Genomic DNA, 13,937 nt, shown 5'->3' with positions numbered 1-13,937 from the left:
TCAAGAAAATTTGGCATCAATGAACTCATAAAATCTGATGTTAAAATTTACATTATTAGACTTCAAAGTCAGCAAGCAGACAAAATTATTTAGTCATGGAGTTTCTCTGGGTTTTTTGTGGCATTTTTGAGATTGAAATAAATTGTTTACTTGACAGACAGGTGGCTGTAAAGTGATTACAGCTGATTTTAACAATATGTGACAGTAAGGGAAATTAGAGCTCATTAACATTCATTAGACCCAGTGTCTGCACCACTGATCAATGACTGGACTACTCTATGGCTTAAAATGCTTAATGATTCTTTGTTGGACAGGAACTAACTGCTACTGGAGGAAAATGTGGATGATCTGATAGCTGGCAGAGTGAATGTGGCCTGCACTTTATAAACGGGGGAAATGTGAACAACTGGGGAGCAGAATGAGTGCGAGAAGCCTTTCAAGGCTTGTGGTGATTGATAAACTATATTATGGTTGGCACAGACATTATATGTTCTGCATAAGAGTGTTAGCATCTGACTGAGCAGAAAAGTAGGGGAAAGTGAGATTGTCTGTGTGATTAGGTGAAGGTAATCAGCCATCTGTTAGGCATAATGCACTTACTAAAGATGAAGATAGAAAGCATATGTGTGCATGTGCTTACACAGGATCTCTAACCTTTTATACCAGTATCCATGACAATATAAGACTGTATATAAAGAATTAACACAAGGCAAAAAAATATGCTCGATTCATCTATTTTTTTTTCTCCCACCAGAAGGAATGCAAGCTGGTAGCTGTGTTGTGTAGTTCTTAAATGTGTCCTTCAGCAGACTGAAAGAGTAGCTTTTGAAGCGGCAGAAATAAATAATTTGAGGAGTATTTTTAGAAATAATGGTATAATAACTCGCGGTCTGATTGTGACAATAAAAATAAAGTTGTGCCCTGCAAATGTTGAAAGATGAACCTTTTATTGATCAGGATATTTGACATTGCATTTTCATCTGTTCACTTGCAAATTTAAAATCAGCTGGTTTGTACAACTATTCTGGGTACAGAAAAGGCTTGGTTTAGAAGAAAGCTGAAATGTGATTTAGTACGGCTTACCCACCTAAAACTGTTATTGATGCTACCAGGATTTTTCTGATGTAGAAAACGAGACTGAGCACAGCTTTTAAGTTTCATTAAAAAATTTTGGCAGTGATAGAGGTCCTGCTTAGAAACAAAATAATCCCTTCTTTACCTCATTGCAAAAATTATTTTTGCAAGGTATAAAGATTGCCTCGAAAAAATTTATTCAATTTTAATATGTGTTCTAGCACTTATTGTAGTGGTTTACAATTCACAATTTGTACATCCTACAAAATCTGGAAAAACAAAATTCTCCAGAAATATAACAAAATTTAAGGCCAGCATTTACATCATAAATATCAATATATGACCCCAAAGTATTGTTTAACTTGATCATCCCTTCTTATCCCGTTTTTTTTAGCAGATGTTTTAAGTCTGCTATGCGACAGCTTGCTACATTGTTCTTAAATACCCTTTTCGAATTTAAAATTAAAATTGGTTTTACTAAAATTTATTGTACGTCCCTTATGGTACGTTGTGCAAATAGTGGAACTGATGGGGATTTCCATGCTCTATCTTGCTGGTTGTACCTTCCATATTTCAGTATGAAATTGTTCTAAATATTGGAGGAGAAAGGATACAGCTAGAGGACAGTAGATGCAACTGCCCCTATGAGAATGGAGTGGAGAATAGACAATTGGGTCCTCTTCAGTGGCTGGTGGCTTCACAAAACTTCATGAATACAAGGCTTGCACGTGGTCAGTAATCCAAAAGGCAGAACTTCTGATCAAGAGTGTTTCGGCAAGTTTTATGACTCCTAAATTGCGTAAAATAGATGTGTCTATGAGGTTGGCTGCTGCTGCTGGGCCTTGTTGTTTGCTACTTCGTACTTCAACATCAGAATTTTGTAAAAACACCTCTGCACTGGGGATTTTCCTATTTTCCTGCCATACGCAGGGCGTGCCGGTGCCCGCAGGGTGCCCTCCCCGCGCCCTGTCCGCGCCGGCGGGACGAGGCAGAGCTGTCGCTGCTGCTTCGCTCCCGGGGCAGAGGCGCTGCTGCGGGCGGGAGGTGACGCGGAGCTTTCGGTTTCTCCGGTGATTTTAGGAGCTCAAGTGTGACCGCCCTCCTTCAGTGCCAGTGTTCTTGGAGAGCGCAGGAGGATCTTTCTTTTGTCCTTTCTCGCAGCGTAGCTGGATGATGATGCCTTTTTATTCTGCCAAGAATCAGTTTAAAGAAATCTGTGTCCTAGTGTTTGGATTCAGTCATTTCCAGCTGCAAGTTTCTCCTTTCAAGCATTTGTGAGCTTTTTAAAGCTTTCACAGGCCTTACTAATTCGTATCCACAGAGTATTTTATTACATTTGCAGAATTTTTAATTTCTTTTTTTTTTAAGAATGTGAAAAGAATTATTTATTTTAAAATTTCTCCACATATTCTTAATTGAAGTGTTGCAACTTCTGATCTGGCAGAAAGGAAAGGATTTAAAGGACTTGACTGTAAGAGCTACTAGGATTAAGGAGGCATTAGCTGTAATGCTGGAGAGCCACTCTTAGAGAGTCAAGCACATCGTAACAAAAAACAGGTCAGCAGGTTCCTAATGGTTGCTAATTGCACACTCAGTGTGTGAAAGCTAGACGTGCGCTCTGCATGCAGCATGGGCTAGCTTTTGTTTGCTTCTGCAGGAGCATGTTTTCATTTCTGTTTGCTAATTGCTTTACTAGAGCTGAGTCATACTGCAAAACTCTGTAAGAGTGCCAGGGGTTATTTTATGTGAAAAACTACGAAGCAAGCACTGCTCTTCCTGCGCTTTGGTATCGTTTAGTGATTCACAACCAACTGTTTTGCTGATCGGCATGTTTAACAATAAACATGCAGAAACAAGGACCACATGTGTTTCACCAAAATTTCGTTTTCAGGAGGAAATATTGTAAAAAAAGTGTTTTAAATATTGAGATCGTTTTGGCTGTTAGAACAGATGAATTCTATGCTTTAGAACTGGGGCTATGATCAGCAGTGTCTAAGACAAAATTGTTACTACACTGGTTTTTCTAACAGTATATGTTGAGTATTTCTGGCACCAGAGTTTAAGCTGAAAAATGTAGGCAATGTAGAGAGATGAACTTAAAAAATACTCAGCTCCCTGAAATGTTAATTTCATCTGGCCCTGCTGCAGAACTTTTTATTTAACACCATTTAATTTGGAATTTTTCAAACTTTGAACTAAAAGACTTGGAAATTTTACAGCAGGCACTGAGAATATTTGCATTCTTCTTTCATTCCCTTTGCTTGATTGCACTGATAGAAAATTTTGTTCTGAAGTGCCAAATTAATATTTAGTAATAATATTTAGCATAATTTAAATATATTGTTTTGTGAACATGTAGATGTGCAAACGCTGATTTACTAGGTAGTGGAGGCATAGGAAATAAAATCAAATTAACATAAAATATAAAATTTTTGTCCTTCCTGGCTATGATAAGTGAAATTGTCACTGGGTACTTTGATACTCTCACTGCCTGCAGGAGTAGTCTTTAGATGCTGAGACTCTGCGTGAAATATTTAGGAATATAACTCAGTAGTCAATCAGTTGATTTAATAGTGAAAGGGACTGTTTTTTCTACAATTTTATAGCTTTTGTGTTAAGTAAGTAAAGTTGTTTTGGGTTGGTTTTTTTTTGGTTGCTTGTTTTTGGTTTTGTGGTTTTTTTTTTTTTTTTTTTTTTTTTTTTAAAATGCATAGGGTTTATGGCAGCCTTCTTCTTGTGTAGGACACATGTAAGTAGAACACACAGAAGAAGAGGTACAAAGTAAAATGTTTCACTTATTTACATTTTCCAGTGGACCTCATAAGTGTATATTGATGACACAGAACTTGGGCTTCCATAAAGACACTTTGTAAAATGGTGTTTTAATTTTCGGTATATATTTTCATATTTGGGATTATTATATCTACATTTTGCTAGTGTTGTTGCTTATTGCAACTGTTCTTAATCTAACAAAACGACCAGAATTTAAAATTCAAAATGAAAATCAATAAATCAACCAAGTGTCCTCAATAAGTGCTTCAAGTTTGCCTGCAAATTTTTTGTTGTACATGATCAATAGTAGAGTTGGAAATTTAAATAAATCTTGAAATAGTCTGTGTTTAGTCTCAAGTTTCAGGCCAAGGAATATGTTCCAATATGTACTAGTTTACAAATACCAGTTTTGTATTAACTTGTGGAGTTCAGCAAAGTTCTGCTGACTTTGTCAATGCTCATTTATTTGTATTGCAGTTGTAGAAAATCAGAACGTATTTTTCATTAATGAAAACTATAGTTTCCAAGGTGATTGGAAATTAGATGAGAAATTACAATTGGAAATGGCTATGAGAGAAGTGCAGTATTCGTTATTTTTCTCGTGCAAAGGCCTTGTTTGTTCAAATCAAAAAAGTTATTTTGAAAAAATCTATTTAGCCTTGAACTTCCAGTATAAATTTTTAGGGTGAAGAATTTATTTAGATGTGCAATACATCTCAGACATTATCATTTACTCCTCGTCTTTGAATACTTTGTTACTAAATTTGGTCTTAAAACAGCAGCGTGTTTTCTTTTTATCTTTGCAGCTATTTTTGAAAGAAGTATGGTTTAGACTTTCACATGTTAGCCATGGATGTAGCACTTTCTCCCATGAGAACACAAGAACTGGATCCGATGCCATCTGATGCCTCTCCCATGCTCATAAACATGACTCCTACAGTGGAACAAGATGGGGAAGGGGATGTCATGAAGGACCTTGACTCTGGCCAGCAGTATGAAAAGCCTCCTCCTCTACACACTGGGGCTGATTGGAAGATTGTCCTCCACTTGCCAGAAATTGAGACCTGGCTTCGGATGACATCTGAAAGAGTCAGAGATCTGACCTACTCGGTCCAGCAGGACTCGGATAGCAAGCATGTGGATGTGCATCTCGTACAGCTGAAGGTATGATGAAATTTATATTACAGACTTCTCAGTGAAGGTGTCTCAATCAACTCTGCCATTAGTAAAACAAACAAAAGGGCTTTTCCTAACTGCTGAAGCGTGTCTGACAGCCTGTGTTAAAAAGTGAATCAATCCTTTTAAGGGAGATAATAGAAACCACTTAATTATCAGATTTTTTTCAATGTTATTTGCTTATCACTTAATTCAACAGTCATAACCACATTCATGAACATATTCACACTCCAAAAGTAGGTAATAAAACAGTAGCAGTAACCTGACTGGACATCTCACAGGTGCCCAGAAATATTCCCAGTGATTTTAATGGGCTTCTATACCTAAAACTCCCAAATAAAAGTCCAACAAAATTCCAACAGAGCCACTCATTTGAAAAATATGCAAGTTTCAGAGGTAGTAGGATACACATGTGATCTAATGTCTGGCCTTTCAGTTATGGAAAGATTACATTGAAGTCTGAATTCAGGTAGAACTGCATTAAAAATTTTAAATATTAAAAAGTTTTTCTCAGATTTTTTTCAAATCAGAGACTTGGTGAGAAATATGAAGTGATGAGAGTTGAACAGTAAAAACCAGTAAATCAACATTTTTCCTTTCTTTTTCCAGCAAGAAAATGCATTATCAAGACTGGAATTTGTCTCCCAAAAACGTGGGTTTTTTTAAGCTTTAAGAGCAACAATCTCCTTCCAACCCAATGATTGAACTCAAGTTTCTTTAAACAATTATCTCCGTCTTGGTCCCAGATCTAATTTTTGCTAAATCATTAAAGTTATTAAGGAAATTCAAGGCAATGTTCAAATAATTAGTGCCTGGGACCGTAAGTGTATGTTCATTTGCACGGCCTGGTTTGCTGCAGCAGATGAGGCACGCTTTTGAAAGGCGGCAATCTCCAAAAATAGCACAAATGTTATCTCTTCAGACTGAGCTGTCTTCTGAGTTGCATTCTGAGGCCTGTTTATGTGAACATAGTCTTCCTTCCTACTCAGTGCAATGGTATTTTATTTGTGTTTATTTTAGGACTGGACCTGCAAGCTGTCTTAAAATACAACACTGTATACTAACACTGACCAGGGTGATTGTACCGTAATCAGTCCTAAGCAAATAGAGAGTTGATCTTGATTTTTTAAGGGTCCCAACATTTTTCTAAAAAATTTAGGGTAGACATTGCCAGCTTTTGACAAAATCTGCAATGTGCAGTAAATTTTTAGCAGATCCTGTGAAAAGGTATTTCTGCAGTCAGACTTGGGAAATCTTGCTGGACTTGGTGCTAGTTCTGATCTGGAATTGCTTGTGTCTGTATTAGTGCAGCTCTGAGCTGAAACTGAAGGTCTGTGGAGCTTGTGGGTGGTATTTGCACCCAGCTTTGGGCTGGTTCAGAGCACAAGCAGAACTGCTTATGAAATGAGAATATTCTGTACATACAGCTCACCCTCATAAGTCCACTAATACATTTTATTTATAAATGGAAGTCAGTGAATGGATAGCATTCCTCATGGTTTTTCTTCTTTTTAGAGTTTATTTGTGAAGTCACACGAGTCAATGGGAGTTCATAAAATACTTTCCTAAGGGTTTTGTCTATGTAAACAAATGAAGCAAAGTTTTAACAAGCACATTAGGAATACAGACCCTCTGTAACCTGCTGACCTTTAAATCTGTATACAGACAAAAAGAAATATAACTGTAGAAACAAGTGTTGTGAAATTATTTTATATAGTATAATATAATATAGACTTTAGATGTATTTTGAATAGTTTATCTACTATATAACTAATGAAACCTAAGCAAAAGCCAAAACAAAACAAAAAAATCCAAACCAAACAAAAACCCAACTATAACTTCATACAGATATTTTTTTTTCTTCTGTCCTCTGATAATATTCCTGAGGGGCTGCTTCCAAATGATGTGTGTCCTTCTGCAATTGTTGTGCCCAGGCTTGACAGTGTGAAGCTTGACTGTTGCTGAGGAGACTGGAAAAAGTGTTTCACATATCTCTCAAACAAAATCTACCAGTTTAGTATTTTCTTTTTTTCCAAACCAGCAGGAGATGGTTGATTCAAGTTCATCTTGTAATTCACTCTAGTTCCCAATTGCCTTTCCCACAATATGTTTTTTTCACCTCACTCTTGCCCATTTTATCTGTGAAATTATACATGTAGGATTTTACCTTTGTCCATTATTAAACTTTTTTTATTTTATCTCATTCCACATCTCCTCCAAGCCCATTAATTGTTTTCATCTGCAAATTTAAGAAGTCTTCTTTCTGGTCTTTTGTCCAAATCATAATGAGAAAAATGAGTTATACAGACTCTGGATAAAAGTGTATAACATAATGGCTTCTGAATATAATTTTCAAAATGCAAATGTAGCAGTAAGACAAGCAATTTTTCATTTTCTCGTAGTTTTTTTTCCTCAGCCAGGAGATGTCTGATTCCATTTTCATGAAGCTTTCTATTTGTTTTGGTTGCTTAGAGTTGATTTCCTTCCTCTGGCTGTCAGTTGGCTTGTGGTGATAAGAGTGGTTTGAGGATCCGGGCCATAGCAGACTCTTTATATTATTCCTTGGAAAAATTGCTCAGCACACAGATCATCTCTTTCTCTTGTGAAAATTTTCTCAGTATCTCAGTTGCAGATCTATCTGTGCTTCTGCTCTTTCTGTAATCAAGAACATTGCTTCTTTATTGTGGCTTGTTCCCTAGGGATTTTGGTGTTTGCTGCTAGTCTCTTTCCGTGCTACATGAATTAGGGTTTTACTAACCACCACTGATCCTTTGAAAATACTTGTCTCACTTTTGCAATGTCCTTTCCCAGAACTAGCCACATAGCATGAGTGGGAGGTTTTCCTTATATTGTCCCTTGGGAAATTTCCTGGAAAGCTCAGCTTCACATGAGTGCTCCAGGAAGATAGTTGAAACGTAACTCTTCTGATTCCAGAACGCCCTATTTTAGTCATTCATCTGGCATCACTCTGAACTCAAGCTGTTCTGTGATACATTTGCATCTCTCTAACACATTCAGTGTAGCTGTTATCAATTGCAAATATTGTAAAAGAGATTTAAAAAATTATGTTTTTGCAACAAGAATTTATAGAAGTGCTCTCTTTGTCCTTGTATTGTCTTAAACAGTTGAGATGCTTTCATGATCCATTTAGTTTTTTATATTTTTAATAAAATATATTTGCTTTTACAGCAAAATCTTTCTTGGAATCCTTCTGAGGTATAACCTGGATTCTTCTGCTTTATATTATATCCCTTAACTCTCACAAGGAAGGGTCTACTGTTTCAAATGATTGATAACTGCTTTCCATCTTTTTGAAAAAAAAGGTAACTTGGGATGACCTAGTATAACCTTCTGTATCTGAGGTGTCTGTTAATTTCTAACTTATTTTGGAGTAAAGCACTCCATCACTTCTTTGTGACTTAAATATCTGAACCATATATTATATATTGACATCGAAACAAACACAATTTATGCTGTGATAGTGTCTCTTTTGCAGACCATAGATGTTTTCTCTCTTTCCAAGTAGAGAGATTTCAGTCATCTTTTTCCAGGATACTTGGGTCCGTCTCAAACATCTCTTGACTGGATCTCTCGTCTTTTCTCTTGACTCCTACCAAAAAAATTTCATGAATTTTGGATAGAGATCAAATATCATGTAACCATTATCCTTTCACTATCTCTGTTTCTATGTTTTGAGGGACACAGAATTTTTAGTTGCTCTTTTTCCTTGAATTTAAATTTTGGGTAAGAGGAGAGTGTGAGAAATTATCAAAACAAGATATTAAAGTGTATTAAAGTCTAATATATCTGCAGTTAGATACAGGTTATTCCTTTCTTCATTACATTGTGAGCATTTTGAAGAAATGTAAAACCCAGAGTAGAGTAGATACCTTTCTCATTCCCTCCTCTTTAATTAGCTTTTTCTAATCTTCTGAGTAGTTTAGTTTAGTAGGCCTACATATTTAAATTTTCACTCTTCTCCTGTGGCCTGAGCATACTCCTTGATTTGGAAAACGTCAAAATGGAAATAATGTAATAGCAGAAATTAATCTGTGTTTCTCAAGTTCTATCTGGTCAAACAATCCATTGCTTAGAAACCTTCTAACATGTCTGGCAATTCTACAGTCTTGCTCAGATGGAAGTTTTTTGGAAAAAAATGTGACTTGTTTACCACATCTTAATGTGCTTTACTACAATAATAGCACACCTGTAAAAGTCGTCTTGGTTTTGTAGCTGTTAGGCTAACCTCTCTTCTGCCTAAGAGAAGAAAAATCACTTTTTCCACATCCCTCAAAAATTGCCCTAATCCCTTGCTATGTGTTGTCAAACAAACAGAGGCTAGTGCTCCCTTCTGGGCAGAGTGCAATCCTGGATGTGTTGGACATGCTGCTCACTTGCCTACCAGGTCAGTGCCTCCAATGAGGAAAGTGATGATCAAGTCAATTTTCTAGGTACTAATTAAGTTTAGAAATTAGGTACAAAGTTGTTTGTAAGGATTTATGGTAGTCTGAGTTCAAAAATGCAAAATTTTCGGCAGCAGAATACTTTCACTGAAATGAGCAACAGGGGTATTCTTGTGATATTTAGACATCTACAAACTAATTGGCAACTGAGCAAGATGATGCAGGGCTGTGCTTTGTCTGAACACAGAAAGAGCATATGTATTTTACTGGAGATTCAGCTGCCTTCGAAAGAAAGCGGGATCAAATTAAGATAGAAGGCTGCTGGTTAGAATAAAATAAGAAGCTCCAAGAATTGGGAGCTAATAAAAAGTGGAAAAAAGTGAGAAGCAATGAGAAATTCCTATCTGTTTCTGAGTAGAGAAGAGAGTACTACTTTGGTTAGTCTGCTGTTATGTATGTGTCAGGGGAATAAAAATAGCTAAAAGCTGGAACAGACTAAACTGGTAACCCCAGTGATAATGGAAGATCTGGCTTGCATAATTTATCAGGATAAATGAATAATTAATAAATGTTGCAGACAGCATTCTGGACTCTTTTAAGCTTGGACTCTCTTTCTGAAGAGCCAGGAAAGGTGACCAATAAAAATTGTCGGAATTAGTGTTCTTGTGATAAAGGGATTTGCATATTCCTTGGAGAGGTAGGACATCAGCACTGGATATTCCTTCTGGGCTTGTGCAAAACAGATTAAAAAAAAAAAAAGAAAAAAGGAAAGGCATATGTTGCCTGATAGACTCATTTGAGGTCCATGTACATGGCCGTTGGAAAGGAATTTTGAACAATGTGTGAAGTATCTGAGCCCTCCCCTTAATGCAAGGGACAATATGAACACCTCCTTTAATCAGCTAGAGTTTCTACAAAGCAAACCACTAATGACACACTGAGCAAAAATTCTGCAACCTGTGACATTACTTCCAAGGATAGAGATGCATTCATTAGTTCTGAGTGACGTATTTGGACATAGAAGGGTGATGTGTAATTCAGGGACATTGTAGATAGGAGTACAGTAGCATCTGAAATGCTGTGGAGGTCTTAAGGTTGTCCGAAAATAGACATTTGGATTGTTCCGCAGTCAGGAGACTTGGAAGAAGAAAGGTGAATATTTGTCTGTGATGAGGAAAAAAGTGGGTCTTCTGCCACTCTCAGTTTCTTCTAGTTCTAAAATAAAAGCTCTGCAAAATCTCCCTTTCATTTGGATATTTACATTTTTGAAATATATACTTACTCCAAAATTTCTCTTTTACATGTCAGCAATACATGAATGCATGTAAATGCACTTCGACCCAATACAATTATTATTTCTTCCTCTCCTCTCTCCATATTACTTCACATTAAAATATGGTAATACAGGCTGTAGAAAATGAACTAATAGGCTCTACCAACAGTCTCTGGAGAAATATTAAAGTAACTATAAGATTCCAGCACAGATGGTACTTATTACCGTCTCCTCTAGCCTATATCCTAGTCTGACTCAAATACAAATGTTTACTGGATACAATGCTGCAATGATATAAATAGTTTTCATTATGAGGAAAAATTCTGTATGTCAAGTCATCGTGTAAATTCATTAACAAAAATATTTGCTGAGAGAATGTATTTTGTTATTTTGTATTTGTGTATGTGATGATAATAACACATACTGATGTTCAGATTTCCTGGAAAACCCTACATTAAAACTATTCCAATGGTGTGAGTAAGATTTAGTGTTGTCAAATTTTAAAATGACAGGTCATTCACATCATATAATTATTTTTATTCAAAAGTAAGGATGCCAATGGGATTTTTTATTATGAAAGTTGTGACTTTGTTGCAAGAATTTTTTTAAATGAATATCTACGCTAATATATATGTCTGTGTAAACAAAGGCGTAAGCACAAAAGCAGTGCCACATAAATCATAGTGGTGATTTTTTTCTTGATGATTTTTTTGAGTCTATATGTTATGAGGTAGGACAATATGATGCATTATAAGAGTCACCTATTTCTGATCTGCATTGTGAACTATTATGTTTATAGGTGTTTTCTTGCTTTGCATATTTCGGTATTCCGTGGATGTATTTCTTATTAGTCCTTATGCTGGCTGGGTTTGTTACATTTTCAACTTACAATTACATGTCACTTTTAATAGATATCCAAAAACTGTAATATGGCATAAGGGAGCAGTCACAGTCAGGCACAGAAAATTGCACAAAATGGAAGGAATTTTCAGTTTGTTACATTATGTTTAAAATTTCCTTATGGGCTTTCATTATGGGAGAGTTGACAGAAGAAATTTCAGGCTGTTGGATGATTGCTGTCTGAATGCCAAAAATGCAACATGAATGTCTCAGTAACATAACAAACTTGCATTTTAGTAAGAACAGGTTCTGAAAGTTAGTGATTTTTAAACATCCTTGGATATTTGCCTCTTGCATCATGTGAATTATTCCTCAGAATGAAATCCTTTTCGTAAATAACCATTAGAAACCCTGCAGTGAATTGATATGATTCCTTCATATATCAGCAAAGCAAAAAGGTTCTGTGTATTTTCCTGTGGAGAAGGCAACGTGTCTGTATAGCGACACTTACGCTTTTAATTGAAATGTTGTTGTACGCATAGCAGCCACCTTGTGACTGAGGCGTGGGAGGTGCCTTCTGGAGGATTGAGATGAAGTTCATGTGACCTTGCCTGAGCTTGATCTGTCTGCTTGGGGCAGTCTGGGAACCATACTGGACCCTGACCTTCTCTTAAGGATTGCTCTGCAGCTTGCCCTTGTTGTTTGAATCTAACAAATACAGCTGGATGGCAAGTCTGGGCAGGAGCCTGGGTTCAGGCTAGTGTCTGACTGACACTGTAGATGTAGTGATGTCATCTGATTCAGAAAAGGTTGTAAATAAACAAAAGATTCTTTTTTCATGGCTTGTCTAATGCTTTTTTGATTTGTATGTAAAAAAGCATTAGCAGGATTACATACATACATCCAAAAATGACTTGAAAATTTTGATGTGTTCCATTTCTCTAGTGAAATTGTGCAGAATTATAGACTGATGAACAAGTTTTCTCTTTGAACAGGAGCTGAACCATTTACAATGGACTGTGAAGAAACAGGGAGGAAAAGGAGAACAAATACCTGCCAGTTTCTCCCTGTATGTGATTTCCTGGAGAAAGACAGTAGTTTTCATGTAGTCAGTTATGATTCTCTATCTTGCATTTCAAAAGATGGAGCACTTCTTTTTTTGGAAGTGTTTCCATCTCTTTTTGGAAAACACATATAATTCAAAAGGCATAAAGCAGCACTGCATTACAGCACCACTATTACAGCAATCATAGCACTCCAAAGTTCTGACAGATCATTTATAATTTTTCACAAAATATAAAATCTACTGAATGTAGTAGTACATTGCAATTTCCCTTTCCTGCTGAGCAGTGTACTTACTTTTCATAATCTGTATTAGCTGAGAAAAGGTATCACAAAGATGTCTGAGCTATATTCTTTTATTCTCTTCAGTTGGCTCTGCAGCCATACATGCCTTTTGCTGTGGTTCCGTACTTCAAAAGGGACTTGAAGCAAGCTTCAATACATATTCTTCTCTTTTGGTGTGGCCTTTTGTCTCTTTGTGTTGAGATGAATACATTTGCTTGTGATAACAAACACTGCAGATGTTCCACAGGCGAGAAAGCAAGTTTCTTCAGAGTAGGTTCTGTAGGTTTAATCATAGTTTATCTGCTAATGTAGAGGGAAAAGATGATTTTATATGTGCATTTCCAGTGTGACTGTGATCTGACATGATGAAATATGTTATTTTTATAACCGCCAGACGTATGTGGGCATATATATTCGTAAGTATATTTGTAGTACCGTAACAGAAATACAGTGCCACTGCTACCTCAGCATTTGCATATGCACTTATTCCTCATGCATTTCTGGTTTTTCTCAAAAATTCTTCTGAATTACCTGCCCTGTAATACTAGAGCAACTATACAACAGTTCATTGTAGTGCACCTTTAATGTGTGTAAGACCTCTGTGTTTGCAGCTCGCCTTGAGCTTCATAGGTATTGAGGGGTTACTCTGTGTCTATATGTCTGTTTATACACTGACAGAATAAAATCTTCTGACATGACAGAGTATGGTTAGTACCCTTTGGGAAGAAGGAATTATAGTCAAGGAGAAATGTTCTATTTTAAATGATCCCAAGTATCTGTACTTTTGAATAAAGTATTCAAAAGACCCACCAAAATAAAGACATAGAATTATATTTTAAGACCATTAAGCTGTGTGGGGTGGGCAAAGTGGTTTATACACCATGTAATTGGCTTGTATGAAAGGTGTGGCTGACATCTCTTTCTACATCTCAGCACTGTTGAGCAGTTGAGCAGAAAAAATCATGAAAGGGAAGTCTGAAAAATCATTAATGAATGATGCTCTAAAATCATAGAGCTGAGGTACTAAACTGAGCATTCTTACTTGCTCTTCC

At 36.4% G+C, this 13,937-nt stretch overlaps 1 protein-coding gene across 4 annotated transcripts in view; it reads left to right on the top strand.

Annotated features, from left to right (window-relative positions):
* The window catches only part of AKAP6 (A-kinase anchoring protein 6), a 269,501-nt gene that overhangs the window by 47,287 nt on the left and 208,277 nt on the right, over positions 1–13,937 (top strand). For all 4 annotated transcript variants that reach the window (XM_048306921.1, XM_048306920.1, XM_048306922.1 and 1 more), the window contains exon 2: positions 4,653–5,010. In XM_048306921.1, the coding sequence (XP_048162878.1) occupies positions 4,687–5,010 (324 nt within the window). In that variant the 5' untranslated portion in view covers positions 4,653–4,686. The remainder of the gene's footprint in view (positions 1–4,652; positions 5,011–13,937) is intronic.

This window comes from Corvus hawaiiensis, chromosome 6 (assembly GCF_020740725.1).
Source record: "Corvus hawaiiensis isolate bCorHaw1 chromosome 6, bCorHaw1.pri.cur, whole genome shotgun sequence".
Lineage (NCBI taxonomy): Eukaryota > Metazoa > Chordata > Aves > Passeriformes > Corvidae > Corvus > Corvus hawaiiensis.
Note: the sequence above shows the minus strand (reverse complement) of the source record. Positions and strands in the feature narration are given on the sequence as shown.